The sequence below is a fragment of the Musa acuminata genome, chromosome BXJ2-7 (assembly GCF_036884655.1).
Source record: "Musa acuminata AAA Group cultivar baxijiao chromosome BXJ2-7, Cavendish_Baxijiao_AAA, whole genome shotgun sequence".
NCBI classification, from domain to species: domain Eukaryota; kingdom Viridiplantae; phylum Streptophyta; class Magnoliopsida; order Zingiberales; family Musaceae; genus Musa; species Musa acuminata.
Window position 1 is genome coordinate 3,368,140 of NC_088344.1, and position 18,788 is coordinate 3,386,927.

Genomic DNA, 18,788 nt, shown 5'->3' on the forward strand with positions numbered 1-18,788 from the left:
AACAATCATGTGTGGAGTGGATCAGATGCGCGTAACAGTTTATGCTCGAATCAGTCAGTCAAACGAAAAAGTTGCATGACCACGACGTCTACATAGACATGCAAATCTTTGATTAACCAGCCAGCCAGCAGGCAGGCAGGCACGAACCATTAAATATGTTTCCAAGGCGACACACAATGAAGTCTCTCTGGGTGGGTCAAGTAGTAAACTAATGTCTAATTCAGAATCCTTGAGAATGCCACTTACGATGCACCAAACTAGCAGCAAGGACAGAGGGTAACCTAATCGTTAATCTTATTCCCTTGCGAAGAAGACTGATGAAACAATTCGCCAATTGCAAAATTATGACCTGGATAAAATCATGTCGTCATTCTTCTTTTGGTCCAAAACGGCACTGCACTGCCTCGCCTCCGATGAGCTTGTCCAAGGCGTTGGATGGGAGCCCGATTAACTCTAATGTTTTCTCCCAGACATCCTGTGAAGTTTTGAGATTGTGGGCTTCCTCGGATGCGTTTATCGGACGGCAATCGTACGAAATGTAGGCGCAAACAGGCCATTCTTCAGCCTTCAGTACTGAACAGTATTCTGGGACCTGAGGATCAGTGGCTGCAAATAGAGTGCTTCTCGAACCTACAACACCAAAAGTTCGATTGATTATTTATGTCGGGGAAATACCTGAAATAAATATTATGGGAATGAACATTATGGCAACGATAACAAATGATCCTGCCGCAGGAAGGTGTTCGTACCTTCGAGAGCACTGAATATGAAATATGGAATTAGATGATAAGCCGCAACGATGACCTTAGGTAGGTCTCTTGCCTGCAAATTCCAAGCATGTTAAGATCGCCCAAATATGCAGCAAAAGAGAACAGTTTTAAGATGTTAAAAGGCATGAGGTGCAAATCTGACATCTATGGATGCTAACATCCTAAAGGCTTGATTTGAATCTTCTGGTGGTTACAAGGACTCAGTGGGTTGGTTTAGGCCAAAGCTTATGCGAGACAAAGTTGCTAACTGAGATTGATTTAGCAGTTTATCTGCATTAGACTGCTGAGGTGTTGTTCTTCAAGCAAGTCTTGTTAGTGGATTATCAAGTAAGGATAACACTTAAAAGAACCACCACTAGTGAAGGGAAAAAATATACAAGAGATTTCTAAAAGACTCACAACATTCGTGTGAACGATGCCGGGAGAAACACACAAGACGCTGATTCCAGCTTCTGCAGGTATTCGCTTGTGAAGAATGCTAGTGAATTTTACCTGAGACAATAATGTTCCATCATTTCATCACTGAATCATTTAAAATGTTGGAGATTAGGAATTGCATAACTAATTCACATAGGATAACGACAACAATGAATCAGAATCTTATTGAAATCAAAGAAAAATAGCCATACTATATACCTTCATTAGAAAGACAAACTTAATAATCAATTCAAAATATTTTTTTAAATAAGTTTATTACAGCTACCTGTGCCAGCTTGCTACTTGAGTAACCCTCTAAGCTTGTGTATTTGCTTCTTCCAGATGTCATGTTCATATCATGTGTGTCCACAAAGCCAACAAAATGCATCTAAAAGTAAAATAAGAAAAAAAAAGAGAGTTATGAAAGAGAGAACAAGTTAAACTGAAAGAAACAAAAGGAAATACATGAATATTCTTCCAGAAGACATGTTCACATCCTCGATGTCCACATGGCCAACACATTGCAATTAACAATAGACCATGTAAAACTAAAAGAAGAAAAGGAAGACACTGACTAATCAAGATAAAAGTTCAGTATCATTTGAAATGCCTCTTAGAAACCACAACATCACCAAGGAGACATTAGGAATATTAACATAAAGAAAGCACCAATCACCCATATAACCATTACAACAAAATTTCCATCCCTGAAGAATGGCTACTAACTCCTAGCAGTAATGAAATAAGTCTATTCATATTTCCAAAAATATTCTAGAATAAAACTAAAAGAAGAAAAGGAAAAAAGGAAACAAATCCTACTAATCAAGAAAAAAGGTTCAATATCATTTGAAATATCATTTAGAAACGACAACATTATCGAGTAGTCATTAGGACAATAACATAAAGAAAGCAGCCATCACCCATAACAACAAAATACCCATCCCCGAAGAATCACTAATAACTCTTATTCTAGAATAAAACTAAAAGAAGAAACTGCTAGCAACAGAAAATCATACTTCTATGAAATCAATCAACAGAAATCATAAAAACATAAGTCCATATTCAGCTGAAACTGCTAGTAACTATTGTTTTGCCACCAAATTTAAACGAGTTAGGGCTTTAAGAACTTACAGCAGTTCCCATGAGACCACCAATAAGTAGGTAATTGCGTTTGGCTGGAAGTTTTTTATCCCAATCAATAAGCAATGCTTAAATTCATTTCATATTTTATCAATGGACACACATTTCCCGAGAACTAGTTAGGCAAATAAGAATTGATTTTTAAAGGAAAATGACAACTGAAGCTTCATCTAAAGTTACCAGAGCTTAAGCCTCTATCATCAATAGCGATGAAGAACTTGATCAGGAAGTTTCTTTCTTTTAACATTGCTTTCAAATAACTCACTATATCAATTTCCAAAATCTACCTCTACCAAGAAAAAAGCACATAGGTTGGTCTCAGCATATTTTAGAAAAGTCTATCATCCTATGGATCTCTTAGAATGCAAATAGTAGCCCCAAAGAAGAGAGATCCAACGAGTTCAGGTTCATGAAGGAACTCTTCATGTTGGTATCACAAGTGAAGCAATACATGTTAAAGGTTATTATGCATCAATTTTAAGCGTCAAGTCTGTTTTAACAGAAATGTGTTACTAAAAACTCAAATCTGTTTCAACAGAAATGTGTTACTAAAAAAATGATCTTACAATAGAATTAACATTGATAATTCTGCTAGGAGATCCTTGAAGAAGCGATGGCAAAAGCAACAACGAAAGCAGTGCTGGGGCGAGATGGTTCACTTGCATGTGTTCCTCATACCCATCCTTTGAAAATCGTTGGGGTTCTAAAGAACAATGCAAAAACATTAGCTATGTCAGAGACATCACATGTGCAAGAACATTCTTTTGATTGTTAAGGCTGAGATGGGTTGATAAACAATAATAATTGATATGCAGATATCTCAAGTGAAGAAACTAAGTGTGCATACTGTTCCACCACATAAACCATAAATAACATGCATTATAACAAGGATATAGCAATAGACAAAACATAGTGCAGAAGCAGTCAACATACTAAACTAATAAAATGTGAAACAAGCCAAAGTGCTTTTTTAAACAAAGGGGATTCTTTGAAATGCATATAAATCTACATAAGATTTAAGTTTATTCTGTTGCATGACTCACGAAAATGAGATACATGTCATCAGAAAACTTTTGAGAAAAAGAAGATATCTTGATTTCCTAAAAAAGAAGACTGATTAAAATGGGAGATTAAGTGAAAGCAATATGTTATTGCATAAAGATAGAATGCTCAAGGAGCAATATTATATCCAAGTATACCATCATTGATTTAAGTTGGTGCAGCCGAGTTGAGGAGGCTCCTACCAATGAAAGGTCTAGGGAGAATCAATACATATAATTTTATTCAAGGTTTCATATCTTGGGTACTGGTACTGACATATCCAATCTATATGCAGTATATACGATGGTACCAAGGGATGCGGAGGAGTAAGCAGAGGTGGAAAGGAGGAGGACAATGACAAGAAGTACCAAAAGGTCTGGCAATGGTGGGCAGGCCTGCAGCATAGGTAGGCAGACACGAGTTGTGAGTGCCGGCAAAGACACTACAATCCTAAGCTTAAGGTACACAGACAAGAAGTAAATCACACCTGTAGATACCAACCAACACATAGTGGCTCCAGAGAACAGACAAACTTTGCTTTTGTACTTAATGTAGAGAGACAGTTACCATAAATTAAGCTGGCCAAGATCAGTAGGCAAATCAAAGGTTTTTGAGCTTTGAAAGATGAGCAAATGGAGGAAAAGAATTAAGCAAAGCTCATGGAGCAACAAGGAATCCTATGGCATGTGTGTGGCAAACATAGGATCAATGTGACATATATGTGGAACCAGTGATTTAAAAAGCGCTAGGCGCTAGAAGGCGCCAAGGTCCAAAAACGCCTGAGGCGCTAGGCGCTCGCCCAGGCGCTTGCTCAAGTGAAACGAGACGCTAAAATATTAAAATATATAATATAATTAATAAATATAATTATTTAATAGTATTAAAATCAAAATAATATATCATTAATCTAATAAATACAAATACATTACTGTTACTAGTATACTGTTAACAGTATACTTTCGAAAGAGGAGAAGGAAGAGGAGTGTAAGGGAAGACCGAGGGTGCAACGACAACGGTAAAAGTGAGCAACGACAGTGGCAACGGCAGCGGCAACGAGAGCGGGAGCGGCAACAACGGCAGCGGCAGTGGGAGCAGCGACAGCGGCAGCAGCAGCGAGCAGCGGTAGCGTGAATGCGAACAGGGTTAGGGTTGGGCAACGACAGCTGATATCGGTGCTTTAGTTGGTTCGATTGAACCAACTAAAGCATCGGAGACCGAACCAGACCTAAAACGCTGGTTCGGTCGCCTAGTTTAACCCAGGCGCTCACCTGAAGCGCTCGGCGTCTGGGCTCGGGCGAGCGCCCAGGTGGCGCCTCTTTAAAGCGCACCGCCTGGAAGTGAAGCAAGGCGCTCGGGCCTCACCTCGCCTTGCCCGAGCGCCTAGACGAGTGCCTATTGAAATCACTGTGTGGAACCTACTTGGACAACATAAAACTTATGCATGTGCTATTTCAAACATTTATATGCAATGCGAGCACCACATCAGCGAAATTTGACGCCAAATAAATGAAGAAGTCAAAAGTTTATTTATCCACAAATACCAAAATTAGTCATGGCCTGATAAAACATATAATTTTAACAAGAAGGATATTTTCATAAAAAGGGATGGTCCTAATGCATGAGGCTCTTGCTGTGAGAACTGGGGAAGGCCAATGAAAAAAACCATACCCTACAAACAAAACAGAGAGATTGTTTCCATATTGATGAATCAGGATATTTTTGTCACGAGAATATTTTTCATATATGAAGTGAGTAACAACAAGGGTTATCTGATGCAGTCAAAGAACTGATAAGTCAAATGACACACTTCAAAACTCAAATAGGTAAGTTGAAACCTGGACAAGCCATAGGTGGAGAAACTACAGTTTACCTGAAAAAACATGTGAAGGAAAAGGAAAACAAGATTATGCAACAGTAATTCCATTAAAACACTCTTTTTGTTAGACCATTCCATTTAAATTTATTCCCATGTCATCCAACAAAAGCACAATTCCAGGTCTATCAAACTGTATGTTTCTGACATTCAGGTTTTAAATATCTGGCATAAGGAGTTAATGTAGTTCATCATGCAGATTAAAAAGACTACTAGATTAATGAACTTGATTCAAACCTCCAATTGCAAAAATGCCAGCATTATTGATCAATACATTCAACGGTACCATACGAGCATTCCAAGCTTCAGCAAATCTTACAACAGAGTCTAGAGAGAGCAGATCGAGTTCCATTGCCTGGACAATGAAGTACAAAAAATCAAACAGTAGCCAATGCGATCTGCAGCTGACAGAAAAAGGATAATTTAATTTTTAAAAAAATCACAATGCATGCCCGATCAAGTCCTTTCTGTAATATAAACTACTAAGTACAGAAGCACAGATACTGAAGCCCCCAGGCTGCTTGTATTAGCTGCTGGCAACAGGCTGGTAGACCGCCAACTAGCAACCCACCAGCCAACAAGCCATGGGGCCACAGTCATCTGCTTCAAGGTGAGTTTATAAGAAGACATTACAGTAAAATCATACCCCAAATAACACAGCTTCTACAAATCTTAGCAGGCAATCAAAAGAAAAATTTAGCACAAGGAAAATGATTAGCAAGATAAAAACGAATGACAAGACAAAGAAAACATAAAAACATAAGCTGTTTGTTGGCATTTATGAGATGTGGTAGCAATAACAGGGACACTACTGGCTTCTTTTTATTTTTTCAGTACTGGCTTGTATTTTCGGTGGCACATACCTCAACATTAAGGGTTAGCCCTATCTCAGACTTGTCATTCTGCCAATTCTGGATCAGCTCATGAGCTAGCTTTGTTCTCCTGACAGCCATCACAACATGTGCTCCTGACTCTGCAAGTTGCCTGTTTCCATTAAATAATTTGTCAGTAGTAAGTAGTAACAATAAATGCAACCATTGACTGAAAGCATAAACAAGAATGAAATTTCTTTTGACAAATTCATCTAAAGTTTGCACCTTATATTAATTGTAAAACGCCAAAATTTTGAGAATAACAAAAGGCAAACTGGAGCTAAACCAATCAGCATATATACTATTTGTGAAAATAAACAACAGCAACAATGGCAACAAGGCTTTTGATCCAACAAAGCCTTTCCAAAAGCTTAAACTCAGATAAATAAGGAAAATTTTCCTCCTTGTTTTAGACTTGTATGGAAAGAATAGACAGTATGATTGCTCTTAGAAGTTAGAACAATATGCTTCAGCACTACAATATTTGATCCAATAATGATCATAAATAATAGAATAAAAATGCAAGAGCTGGTTCTGGCATCAATTTTGCATTGGATACAAAAGGAATCCAATAATAGAAAATTGGAATCAGAACACAACAGTAATGTGAAAAAGTGTCAATTTTCCGCTATGGCCATCTGTGAGCAACAAAAGTAAGAGCACGGCATAATTTATACTAAGGAAAGCTCATGAATCACCATGACCAAGCTGATTAGGTTGCGTGGATACGCTCACATCATAGGAAACCAATCATAAATGCTAAGAAGACCACAATGCCTTGGATAAAAGAGACAACCTGTTGATGAGCGCCTTTAATCAACACCATCAGAATGGTTGTCAAAGAATTAGAGATTAAGATTTCCTAGCAGTCTTCAAGGAAGATTTCCCAGATAACTAAAACCCTAATGCGAATCAGATGAAATGAAATGTTCGCAGAGAGCAGAACCCCATTGCCATCAAACAAACATTTTCGAGCATCATTTACAGCATCCAGGGGTACCCGGTACACGGCGAGGCTCCCGCCGATGCGGGGTTTGGGGACGGCCAATGTACGACGATAAAGAGATCATTACGGACTATTAGGTCAGTGCGGCGATGTGAGTAGAACGCGCGAATCTAACCAGTATAGAGGCCACAGAACAAGAAGGGGAAGGTAAAGAACAAGTTCTAAACGAGGAGAAAGAGGAGGGACCTGGCGATCTCGAGGCCGATGCCACTGGTGGCGCCGGTGACGATGCAGGTGAGGCCATCGAGCGGGGGGACGGGCAGAGGGTTCTCAACATGGCTAGCGGCGATCCTCTGGAAGAGGAACTCCCCGATTATGCTGCACCATCCTCTCCCCCATTCGATCCACCCCAGCGCCTCCTTCTTCCTATCCTTCCGCCCTCCATCGCCGCCATCTCCACCGCCGTCCGATGAGGAAGTCAACGAGATCGAAGAAGAAGCAGGAGAAGAACGGGCGCGGGGGTTGGAATCCATTGTGAAAGCAAAGGGTGGATGGCGGAGGGAGGAAATGAGTGGCCTATATTAGAAGAATAATGCGACGCCGACGTGTTTGGTCAAATGCCTCACCATCGGAGGTGAAGGGGGCGATAAGACTCGGTGTTTTTTACTGTGACCTACTTATTCCCCCCCCCCCCCCACACCGAACTAAGTGAGCACGCAAAATGAGGGGAACACGTGGTGTGCTTCCGACTTCAGCGCGACCGTCCAAATCAGTTGCTGTCGATGTGGACCGCTGTGATTCCTGTCGTGTGCGCCGGAGCGTTTTTTTCATATTCACCCTTCTAGTTTCTGTAAATAAAAAATAGAACATTAAGCCCCTCTAACTATTATGATTTTACACATAGGTCCCTCCCGTTAATCCACTATTAAACTATGGTTATCAATTGCTAATTTAGATTTAAAATAATATATATATATATATATACGCTAAATTTATATTTAAAGGGATAAATGCAGTACGATTTACTTTTTGGAAGCAGATATGAAAAAGATTAAAAAACTCGAATTAGTGACTTTTAATTTGCTTGAATATAAATATATATGGATACAAAAATTTGAAGTTTCAAATCAGAATTCAATATGGAGGAATACATTTAAAAACCAAATTTTTTTACAGGTCGACCCAATCACCCCTGCAACTTTTGTCGGGTGGTGGGACCCGATTAATGGGCCCCGATAGGGCGCACGTGTCACGTAGGTCTCCGAGAAAATTGTGATGTGGCACCCACGTGGGTCGCAACAGCCCAATGGGCCGTCCCCTTCTCCCTTGCAACCTTGAAAACGACTTTGTGCCCTCCAAGCGTTCGATGTAATTTCCCTTCGATATGTGGCCAGGTTATAAAGTCGAAAATGATCTGCTTGTGTGCATCAGAACTCTCCTGTTTGCTTCAGGGTGAAGCATGTCGCGTCTACACATATGGTTCTGTAGTATTCGGAGTATGCAGGTATCTGCACATCCAGAGAGCCATACACGTAGTAACTCTACTTCCTGGTTCGGAATCATTGTAGCTACAGTTCTTCTGCGACAATGGAGTCACAGTCATCCTGAGCTGTGGCTCCCTGGTCCCAATATTTCAAACTAAATGATCATATGCATCCAAAACTGTTCAGCCAGAGGCCATGATCTCAAATCCATTCAAAGGTCTCTTCGAGTATGTGGACAAACTGGGAGAGAAGGACAGTGGTAGTGCCATCAACGCACGTACGTTGGACTCCGTGTTGGCATTTCTTATTGGGTAGTATGAGGAGCCATCCAAGGTTGATGCACTTCTTTTTGGATGGTCATTGAACTCTTTATGAGGACTGTAGCAATTTTGATGTCCCATGTTGTGTCAATGTTGTTCATCTTTCAGCTGTGGAATCTGTGAGTAAGATTACTCTGCTTACTAGCATTAAAGGAACAGCCTTTCGTTTCATATTTCTACCTTTTTCCTTCAAGAAGAAAAAGGAAAAGGGAGCAAGATTCGACCTCCTTATCCGTTTGTTTCCAGCTTTTCATGGGTAGCTCTGCCATCTTATCTCGATTGGTCCATGAAGTCATGGGTTTCTTTTCCTGTCAAGCGGACTCCTAGACAAGCGTTGATGACAAAATTGACTCTTTTATCTGCGTTCTTCTACTTGAGGATGAGAAGTTGATAAGCTCATTTGACTGAGAAGAATTCATGACGCCCGTGAACTGAACTGAACCAGGCGGCTCATACTCTACTCGAGGTAAGAAAACATTCCTCTGCTCACCTGTAGGACTGCTCTCCCGTGAACTGGGGACTGCAAACCTCAAAGAGAGAAAGAGCATTCAAATCATCTTGATCTGAGAAGTATTCAATCTACTCCATCTCAAATTAGCCAACAGATAACAAAGGAGCTTCAGCGTTGGGTCTGATGCTTCCTCCAGTGTTTTACCTGATGCACAAAAAACATCAGTTGATGGCTGGTTGGGATCTGAGGACTGAAGGAGAGCAACCTAAACCTCTTGAAGAGCATCTACTTTGTAGCAGCAGCAGCAGCAGCTTGTGAGTCATGCAAAGCAAAACCAACACCTGAATGGATGTGTGGTTGGAGTGTAGCTAGAATTAACCAAGAGTTTGGTTGGATGGGGCTATGAATGATAGACCAGTGGACAATTTGGTTGCTGGACCAACTTGTCACCTAGTTCTTCTGTAAGTTTCTGTAGTCAGAGGAGTTTGGAACACAGGAACAAAGATAAACCACAAAGCTTCAATCTGGAGCTTCTGCCTTGGTAAAATCCTTCTTATCATCTTGGTTGCCAGAGTGATTGATGCAGAAGGATTTGGGACTTTGAGTTGTTCTTGTCATGACACCCTCATCACTTCTACATTTCTGGAGAGAAGAGTCAAGGCTTGTTGGTTCTCTGTCAGTGGTGTGAGATGTTTAATGGTCCCTTCTTTTCATAAGCCTTTGGATTTACTCAATGCCATGGATGCTGAGAGCATTGGCAATCCAACTCTTCCATGACCTAAAGAAGCAATCCAATGTAACTCCAAAACCAGAGCCAGTCAAAAACACTGAAAGTGACAAAGGTATTCACAACTTCTATACCCCAAGGATGCTATACTTGCAAAGGCTGTCACCAACTCCAGACAAAATCTATACAGCTTTCCATTGTAAGAAGAACCCTCACATGAAGAAGTAGCTTACTGAGTCATCCCCCGCTTTGTTTGTTAGGGATCACAAGCATGTTAACTAAACTACCTATCTCTTCATGAAGACACATGTGACAGACATAGCCATCAAACAGCTGTAATGTGAGATATCATCATCAAGTCTTCTTCCTTGCAAGCCTTTTGCAGCCTTTTGTTCTCCTCTTTTGCATCACTCAGCTGCCACCAGCAATGCAGGAACTCTGTGATCTCAAGGTTCAGATCAACGGGCAGCACATCTTCCTCCTCCATCGGGTATTCTTTACCGAATTCACATATGTTAGTGTCTCTTTTCTGGTTATCTGAGTCTTTGATAGCTCTACTTTGTTGCAGAGGATCCTCTGTTCGTTCTCAGGTAGATTGAAGAAGATGGTGAAGCAGGAGAAGAGGAGAAGCCACGCAAAGGGCTCAGGACTCAAGATGATGGAGTTCCCAGGAGGCCCATATGGCTTTGAGCTGGTGGCGAGGTTCTGCTACAACAATGGTAGCATTGTCATTAGCCCATCCAACATCTGCCTCCTCCACTGCTCCGCCATTCTTCTCGAAATGACGGAAAAGGTGTCTACCTGCAACCTCTTGAGGCAGACAGAGGGCTTCTTGGATGGGCTGTTGCACTGGACATGGAATGACATCCTGACGGCCTTGAAGAGTTGCGAGGTCTTCTTCTCAGCTGCAGACTCCTGCGGCCTGCTGCAAAAGCTCGTCTCCTCTCTCGTAGCAAAGATGTCAGCCAATTCAGAACAGCCGATCCTATCCGCAACACCATTTCCTTCCTCTTCGTCTTCTTCCTCCTCGCCTGACACCTATGGTTTCAGGTGCTCCTCATTTACCAAGACACCTGAGCCCATGAAGCCTTGCTCCAATTCCGATTGGTGGTTCGATGACCTCACCGTCTTCGCTCCGAACACCATAGAAAAGATCATGAAGACTCTTGGAGCTTACGGTACTGATAACAGGAACCTCGTCCTCACCAGGTTTCTTCTGCATTACCTCAAGACAGCCGTTCGAAAGCCGTGCTCAAGTGGGGGAAGCGGCAATCTCGGTTACTGTAAGGAAGAGTACGGCGGCCTTTCAGACACCGCAGTTCACGGAGTGGTACTGATGCAAAGAACGGCCTTTTCTTGCCGGGGGCTCTTCTGGGTGCTAAGGGTGGTCTCAGACCTGGGTATCAGCAAGGAATGCAGGCATAAGCTGGAGAGGCCAATCGGGCTGATGCTTGACCAGGCCACACTGGATGATCTCCTGGTGTCAGGCCATGATGGTGCTGCCTACGATGTGAATCTGGTGCTGAGGTTGGTCAGAACGTTTATAAGCACCGAGGAGGATGGTGTCGCCATGCAGAGGATGAAGAAGGTTGGGAGATTGATCGACAAGTACCTAGGAGAGATCTCCCCTGACCAGAGCTTGCAGATATCAAAGTTCTTGGAGGTAGCCGAGAGCCTACCAGATTCAGCCAGAGACTGCTTTGACGGGATCTACAGAGCCTTAGAGATCTATCTTGAGGTAAGACCTCGAAGCTACCGTTCTTCTCTTTCTCTTGATTGCTTGCATAACTTCTCATGTGCATGTAAACATGTGAAACAATCATGTGTGCATGATTGGTGTGAGGTAGAAGATTAGTGCTTTTGACAAGCTGATGCAAAAGGGGTTCTCGACTTCCCAGCCATCGGCTTCCTCCTCTTTTTGCCTGAATTGACATGCCAAACGTGTCTGCCTCCTCTGTGATGCGTCTCTGTAGCAATCACTGTTGGGTGGCGCATGAAGCGGCACAAGCGGGATGTCATTCGAATTCCACACTCCAAGATCGTGTCTTTAGATCCTCATCCTCTCCTTTCTCTCTCTAACCCTCGTAAAAACCGTTCCTTTTCATCTCGAGAATCTTTCGTCGTACCATAGTACGAATCATGTTCGCTTACCATTTGTTTCCATTCAATGATGAGTTCTGCTTCAAACACGACTCATGCAACGACTACCCGTTCATGATCTATCATCGCCTTCTTCCTGTCGAATTCGATGTGGTTATGGCTAAGCCACCGTTGCTATATGAATGCCAGTCACACCCAACACTATCCACCGAGGAGAGAACGAGGCTGTGTCGATGCCTCAACTACGAGAAGCTCACTCTCGAGGCCTGCAAAGACCTCGCCAAGAACAGGAGGATTCCGCCGGGAGTCGCAGTGCAAGCGCTGGCCTCGCAGCAATCCGAGATGCAGATCCGAAGCTTCATGGCGGAGGCGTCGCAGACGCCAAGGAGAGTCGCTCGCACCACCGCGACGGCCGCTGAGGGGGTCTCTCTGGAGTTGTTGGACGAGGAGCAGCAGCTCAGGCTCAACCTGCAAAGAATGCAGTGCAGGGTGAAGGAACTGGAGAAGGTGTGCAAGAACATGAAGGGTCAAATGGCGAAGATGGCGAAGGGCAAGTCCACGAGCCATGGCAGCAGAGGAATGCCAAGGCTCTGCTGACTTGCTGCGCTCATAACCACCTTCTTCCTATGAAGGTATCAATGTAGAGCAACAAGTTCTTCTCTTTTCCCTTCTGTATAAGAGCAGTTTGTAAGAGTTGTGTATGTCTATTGTGAGCTTCATTTTGTTTGTCTTATAATTGATTGTTATTTGATTTGGTTTCAGCTAAGATTTACATTGTAACATTTGTTTGTGAGATCAGCTGAACACCAATGGAGGAGTTTGTAAAGCTTTCACTATATAGAACTGATGAGAATTTATTTAAATCCCCTTTTCTTTCTTGTAAGTTCCTCATGATTCAGCTCATAGCAAAATATTAAGCATGCAATTGTAGAATAAATGGCATTATAAAGCTTCTATATAATTCTATGTGTGTAGAATTATATATAGCAAAAACCACAAAAATCTATAATGATAGCTTTCAATTCAGAGCTTTGCCATGTGTTAATTGTAAATGGATTCAGCTAAAACAGTTCATTTCATCCATTCTGAAAACTCAAAACTGTTCTCAGCATCTGATTCAATCATTAATCTTTGACTAGAGTCTCCCCTTGTTTTTGTTCTACTTGCAACCAAGGCAAGAGACTGATGAGATGCTCAACACTGTTCATCTCAAATATAACCAGAAATAATCTTTGACAACTCATATTTTACAATATGAAAAATCAAGGACAAGAAGATGTTGATGATGAGCTGCTTAACACCATCAGAATGAACTGCAGTCACAGTTTGTTTCAATTTCAGATGCATGTGCAGTTTCCTTGAGACATCATTATCAGGAGACATTCTTTGCTGAAACAAAAGTTGATTCAGTATTACAAACATCTCAGGACAGCACATTTTTGACAGCATCACATGACCAAGAAGCAAAGAGGTAACAGATGCAGCAGAGAGAAAAATGACATTTGGTATACAGTATGTATGTTTCCATGGGACCACTGGTTTGCACCAAAAGAAGCAGCATTTGAAAGTAGTTGCATCCACCAAGCAACAAGCTTATTCTCTAATCAGAAAATAAATCCGATCTTTCTGATATTTGGCACAAAACCTTGTGCTGCCATGGCCTCAGCATCATCTTGTTTCTTTGACTGCAACAAAAAACCAATTGTTAGAACCTGACTGTACAGGTCTATCAGGCCAGCATTTCAAACCAAACTGATTCGATCAGCGTGACCTGATATGTTTAAATCCAAATTACTAATAACTAGTCTGTTCAAGATTGTAGGTAGCACAACCATGATAGTTTCCTATTAGCTCCAAAAGAAGAATGCTAACTGATACAAAGATCAAATAATAAATCACCTAACAACAGCATCAAGATGTCTGATGTCTAAAGCCATCTTTTGTCTGCACACTGCAACTAGGTTACCATTATGGCTATTACCTGACAACTTTTTGGCCATGGATGACTGTAAATTCTGGGAATAAGAAAATAGATGTGACTGCCTAAATAAAAATATCCATAAATTAGTTATTGATACTAATATATCCAGTCAGTACAAACTTAAGTGTTACAGTAGTGGACAAATTGTCTACTGGAGGCTGAAGTCAAATTTTAGAGCCTAAATGATGTTTAAAGGCCACGTTACTGTCCAAGATAGTTCTGTATGCAACCATATGCATCTGCAGAAGCCTAGAACTTAGCACCATTCTGGTGTGGATAAATCCAACAGTTGCTACAGAGCAGATCTGGTTCAAAGCACTATGATTCATGAGCCATGGAGGTTGAAGTATCTCAAATTATCTGCTTTCTCAGGATTTACCTACATTTTGAACCACAATCATGGCCTACAGTGTAACACTCTGCTTAAAAGAAGATTCTACTTAATTCAGTATCACATTATTGTAATAGGTAACCAATTGAAATGCAAATTTGAGGTTTTGCTAGGTTGAAAAGAAAAGAGAAGCAAAACAACTACAATCATTTACTTTGAAGATAATGTAGATATCATAGATGTCAAAACTCAAAAGGCAGATGGGATGGTAATATGAACCATGAAGACAAACAATTCTTCACTGATGCAATTTCGGATAAACATTAAGAGGCCATAATAATCTTGTAATCACTATATCAACATGTAGGCTAATTGGAGTTTTGTAACGATGAATCCTTTGGAAGTACATCAAGGTTCTTCTTTTCTTCATGGCCACAATGGCTAGCAGAGTATTTCTTGTAGCAACAAGAGCACCAAAATGACATTAATGAGGAATGTATGGCAGGCAAATGAAGGGCAATTAACTGTTTAGAATCCTCATGATCTGGAAAGCAAGTGACAGGGTAAGTACTTGCTAATGAAGGAGTTTTATATTTTCCTGAGCAATCTGCTTGACCTGAATAATCTCCAGCAACAAGAACAAAGTCATGCTACTGAGCTGAGCTGACTACAAGTAAAATTTCCTAAATTCTTATGGAGCTTCCACAACAAGTGCTGAAGATTTATGTCAGTTGTAGCTGTACACGAGTCACAGGATTACCGCATCAGATACATACAAGTTCTTGATTAGAGAGCCTGCTTGACTACCAAGTGTTCTGTTGTTCTCCAAACATTTGGTAAACACTTGCAGGGACATAGAATTCAGCAATTGGAGATCAATTAAAACAGACTTTTCTCTGATGCAACAGCATGATAAAAGGTTTGGTTAATCAGTCACAGGATTACCGCATCAGATACATACAAGTTCTTGATTAGAGAGCCTGCTTGACTACCAAGTGTTCTGTTGTTCTCCAAACATTTGGTAAACACTTGCAGGGACATAGAATTCAGCAATTGGAGATCAATTAAAACAGACTTTTCAAAGATGCAACAGCATGATAAAAGGTTTGATTAATCAGTTCATGTGATACCACAATTAGGCAACTGGTTATCAAGGAGGAAAAGAAATGTTGAGAAAATAGAACTGTACACAAATCAACAAGCTAGACCTGTCAAGACAGAAGCACTAATAACCTTTGAGGTCCTACAAATATTTCGCTCAAGAAACTAACCAGTCCAAACCAAACAACAGGTGTGACATCCACTCCAGCAAGAGGAGGCATCACCTTCCTTGTTATGCTGAGAAATGGTTCTGTAGGAGCATAAGCGACAACATAAGGAAATTGCTTCACCAGGAGCTTGGGGTACCAAGACATGACAATCCTTAGAATGAATAAGAACCCAAAATGCCGAGAGCAAAGGGCCTGTGACTGTGATAGCAAGTTTTGCTGTGGCAGGGTCAATATCTGATATTAAGCCCTATAGGTAATCTGATAAAGCTGCATGTAAGTACTGGGCAACAACTGGTAAAGAAGGTGGACTTCATCTTGATGGATCATATAGCATATCTGAAGCAACTGTGAGTGCTGATCATTGTGACATTGAGCATGCGATGGACGCTGAATCTGCTGGCAGTATGATGTAGTATGCCTCGTTTAATGCTTATGATGGGCACCTGTTAAGAATCTGCATCAGCAATTTGGCAGCCCCATTATTGGAAAAATATAAATACACTGGATAAATAAAAATGCATGACAGGATAAATTTAAATATAAATACACTGGCACCTACACAGAAGTCTGAATGACAATAGAACAAAATCTAGAGCAACAGTTAAATACCTTCATGTAAATTTGTATAAGCATTAACATGGCCTTTCACATGCAAGCCGGATTAGGTTTGATACATAAGACTGAATTTAATAAGGGGAAAGGCATTGCACAAACAGTGACTGGAAACCGAGGAAAATGAAAAGAGATGGATTTTGGATTCAAACTCATAACCAGTTCAGACATCATGACAAAGGTTTTGATTCAGTAACCAGTAATCCCAGAAACTTTAAACTGTTAGGAAAGGGTCCAATACAATTATAAGCTTCAAAATCCAAATTCACACAACCCTAACAAATTCTTCTTCCAAGAAAATGTAAGAATCTGAAACATCTTCTTCTCCGGTTAGCCTAATATTAAACCACAAAGAAAGTTCAGCTCAGCAGTTGAGCTTTACTCCTACTCCGATAGGTAAATTTCCCAGATTTACTACAGATGTGTGACCTACAGCTTGAATTTGCACAAAAATAAAATGCAAACTCATCCACCAACCAGTGCAATCAAGAATGCCCGGAAACCCAGAGTCTCTTAAACCTATTCCTTATCCAAAAAAAAAAAAAGGGATTTTGCAGCCTGGAGGAACTAGAAAATATGATTCAGAAGAGTCTTACCGGACCGACATTTCCACGAAAATTTCCTTCACACAAGCAGAAGTCCAAGTCAGTAGCTGAGAGATGTGTGCAATAAAGGTGGGATTTTGTTGGTAGTCCAACTTAGCCTTGTAAGATTCCTTCTCAAACTCACTCATTTTGGGTGAACCTTGGAATTGTGCTTTAGTTGCGATGGACTCCCAAAGGTGAGCTATTATACAAACGAAGCAAAGCAAAAACTATATATAGATGGGTTGGGCCGGGACTTATATGTAAATTCTGAAGCATGCATACGTAAAATAGACAAAATCTCAGGGGCTTATCTGCAACTAACCCTATCGATTCTGTGGCCACGCGTACGTTGTACGCGTGCGTTCCGTTCACGCGCAATGACTCGATCTGCTTGAATGCCTTCTCGCGTGGTCCCACCACTTCAGCAGCGCCTAACAGCCTCGCGTAAGGAAAGCGCGTGCAAGATAACGCTTGTCATCCTTATTTTAATCTCCTCGTAGACAACCGGCGAATGGAAAGCCAATTCCTGTGACCCCCTCCTCTTCTTCGTATATATTTCTTCGTCTTTTCTTGCCTTCGCTTCTAAGCGAGGCTCCATCGGCCGCGTTCTGCGCCCCAGATCTCTCTGCCGGTCTCCATCCCCGAAAATTGAGTACATGGATGAAGCGGCCGTGAGGGTAATCGATTCCGTCTCCGCCCTTCTTCCGCTCTTTCCTTCTTTTCCCTAATCCCTCGTCACTTGGTCTTGTAATTTGACCGATCCCTCGTTCCTTGGTGTCTGTCTGGATTTTGGTCGTCGTCGTCGTCTTCTTGTTCTTGGGGGGTTCAGTTGTTGTCGCGGCGGCCCCACCGATGCCGGGAATCGCGACGCGAGAAGCTTGTGTCTTGGTGTCTTGCTTGAGGCTGTATTTGTGGGTGGCGATTGGAACTCGGAATCTTAGGAATTGAACTTCCGGTTGCTATTTGATTTAGGAAAGATGACTTTTTTTCTTGGTTTACCCTAATATTGTCTCATCTTTTATCCTTTTTCGATGTGTTGCGACGCTTTTGGTGTGAAATGATGTTGCTTGAATGTCTTATGGGGTGGGAACGGAACAATAAAGTCATTAATATGTAGGGAAATCGATCCATAATTCGACTACTCGGTTAACTAGGAAGTGATTCTTGTATTAAAGGCAGCCTTAGGACTCTTGTTTGGTACTGGTATTTGTGCCGAGAGAACTGGATGATGTTTCTTGTACTTTTATTTGAGGACCCAGTCAAGTGTCGTCGACTTGACTTTATTGTCTATCCCTTGTTGTTAATTTTCTTTTTCTAGTTACAAAAACATTCATTTTCGTCATTTGCAGTTGTTTTCCGTTGAGGTCTTCTGTTCATTGTGATGCTTTGTAAGGGTACATATATATTTTTATTAATGTTTGGGTTACTTCTGTAAGGCACTCACTATTTAGGTGCAATGGCAATGAATTGTTGCAGGTTTTGGAGATTGGATTAGGTTTGCAGTTCTATTACCTGATGTATATTTCCAGGCTATTGCAAGTAAAGGTTGACTGTCTGTGCTTGTTTGAGCTTTGAACTTTTCAGGTTTCCAGAAGTATCATCTTGGAAACTTGAACATCATGGCCAAAACATTCACATTGTTCTTAGCATTGAGCATGCAGAAACAGATTCGGGTGAGAAATGCTGATTGCAATCCCCAAAAATGAAGTAATTTCACCATACTTATATAGACCACAATAAGCCCTAAGGTTCGAAGCATTTGGGATTGGCTGCATGGATCTGTTCAAGTCATTGCGCTCAACTAGCAAAGCTTTGAAACTCTATCTGAGCCTACAACTATTTCTAGGATCCACTCATCTATGACA

The 18,788-nt window shown here is 41.3% G+C and overlaps 2 protein-coding genes and 1 long non-coding RNA gene across 4 annotated transcripts; 1 reads left to right on the top strand and 2 right to left on the bottom strand.

Moving 5' to 3' along the window:
- Positions 1 to 26: 26 nt before the first annotated feature.
- LOC135616663 (dehydrogenase/reductase SDR family member FEY-like) lies at positions 27 to 7,697 on the bottom strand. Its single transcript, XM_065116090.1, has 8 exons — positions 7,306 to 7,697; positions 6,105 to 6,225; positions 5,479 to 5,596; positions 2,894 to 3,030; positions 1,474 to 1,575; positions 1,170 to 1,262; positions 750 to 822; positions 27 to 630 (listed from the first exon to the last, which is right to left on the bottom strand). The coding sequence occupies exons 1-8, from the start codon at positions 7,590 to 7,592 to the stop codon at positions 368 to 370; spliced, it is 1,194 nt and encodes a 397-aa protein (XP_064972162.1). The 5' UTR covers positions 7,593 to 7,697; the 3' UTR covers positions 27 to 367.
- Positions 7,698 to 10,252: 2,555 nt separating this feature from the next.
- Positions 10,253 to 13,004, top strand: LOC135581811 (BTB/POZ domain-containing protein At3g19850-like). Of its 2 annotated transcripts, none has more exons than XM_065116091.1 (3): positions 10,253 to 10,531; positions 10,610 to 11,779; positions 12,331 to 13,004. In XM_065116091.1, the coding sequence occupies exons 1-3, from the start codon at positions 10,469 to 10,471 to the stop codon at positions 12,736 to 12,738; spliced, it is 1,641 nt and encodes a 546-aa protein (XP_064972163.1). In that variant the 5' UTR covers positions 10,253 to 10,468; the 3' UTR covers positions 12,739 to 13,004. The 2 variants fall into 2 exon arrangements, with proteins under 2 accessions (XP_064972163.1, XP_064972164.1); XM_065116092.1 differs by having other exon boundaries at positions 10,255 to 10,531; positions 10,632 to 11,779.
- Positions 13,005 to 13,412: 408 nt separating this feature from the next.
- LOC135616665 (uncharacterized) lies at positions 13,413 to 17,250 on the bottom strand. The gene is made up of 3 exons (XR_010488434.1): positions 16,933 to 17,250; positions 15,725 to 16,178; positions 13,413 to 13,826 (listed from the first exon to the last, which is right to left on the bottom strand). It is a non-coding gene; the product is annotated as an uncharacterized LOC135616665 (long non-coding RNA).
- Positions 17,251 to 18,788: the final 1,538 nt, after the last annotated feature.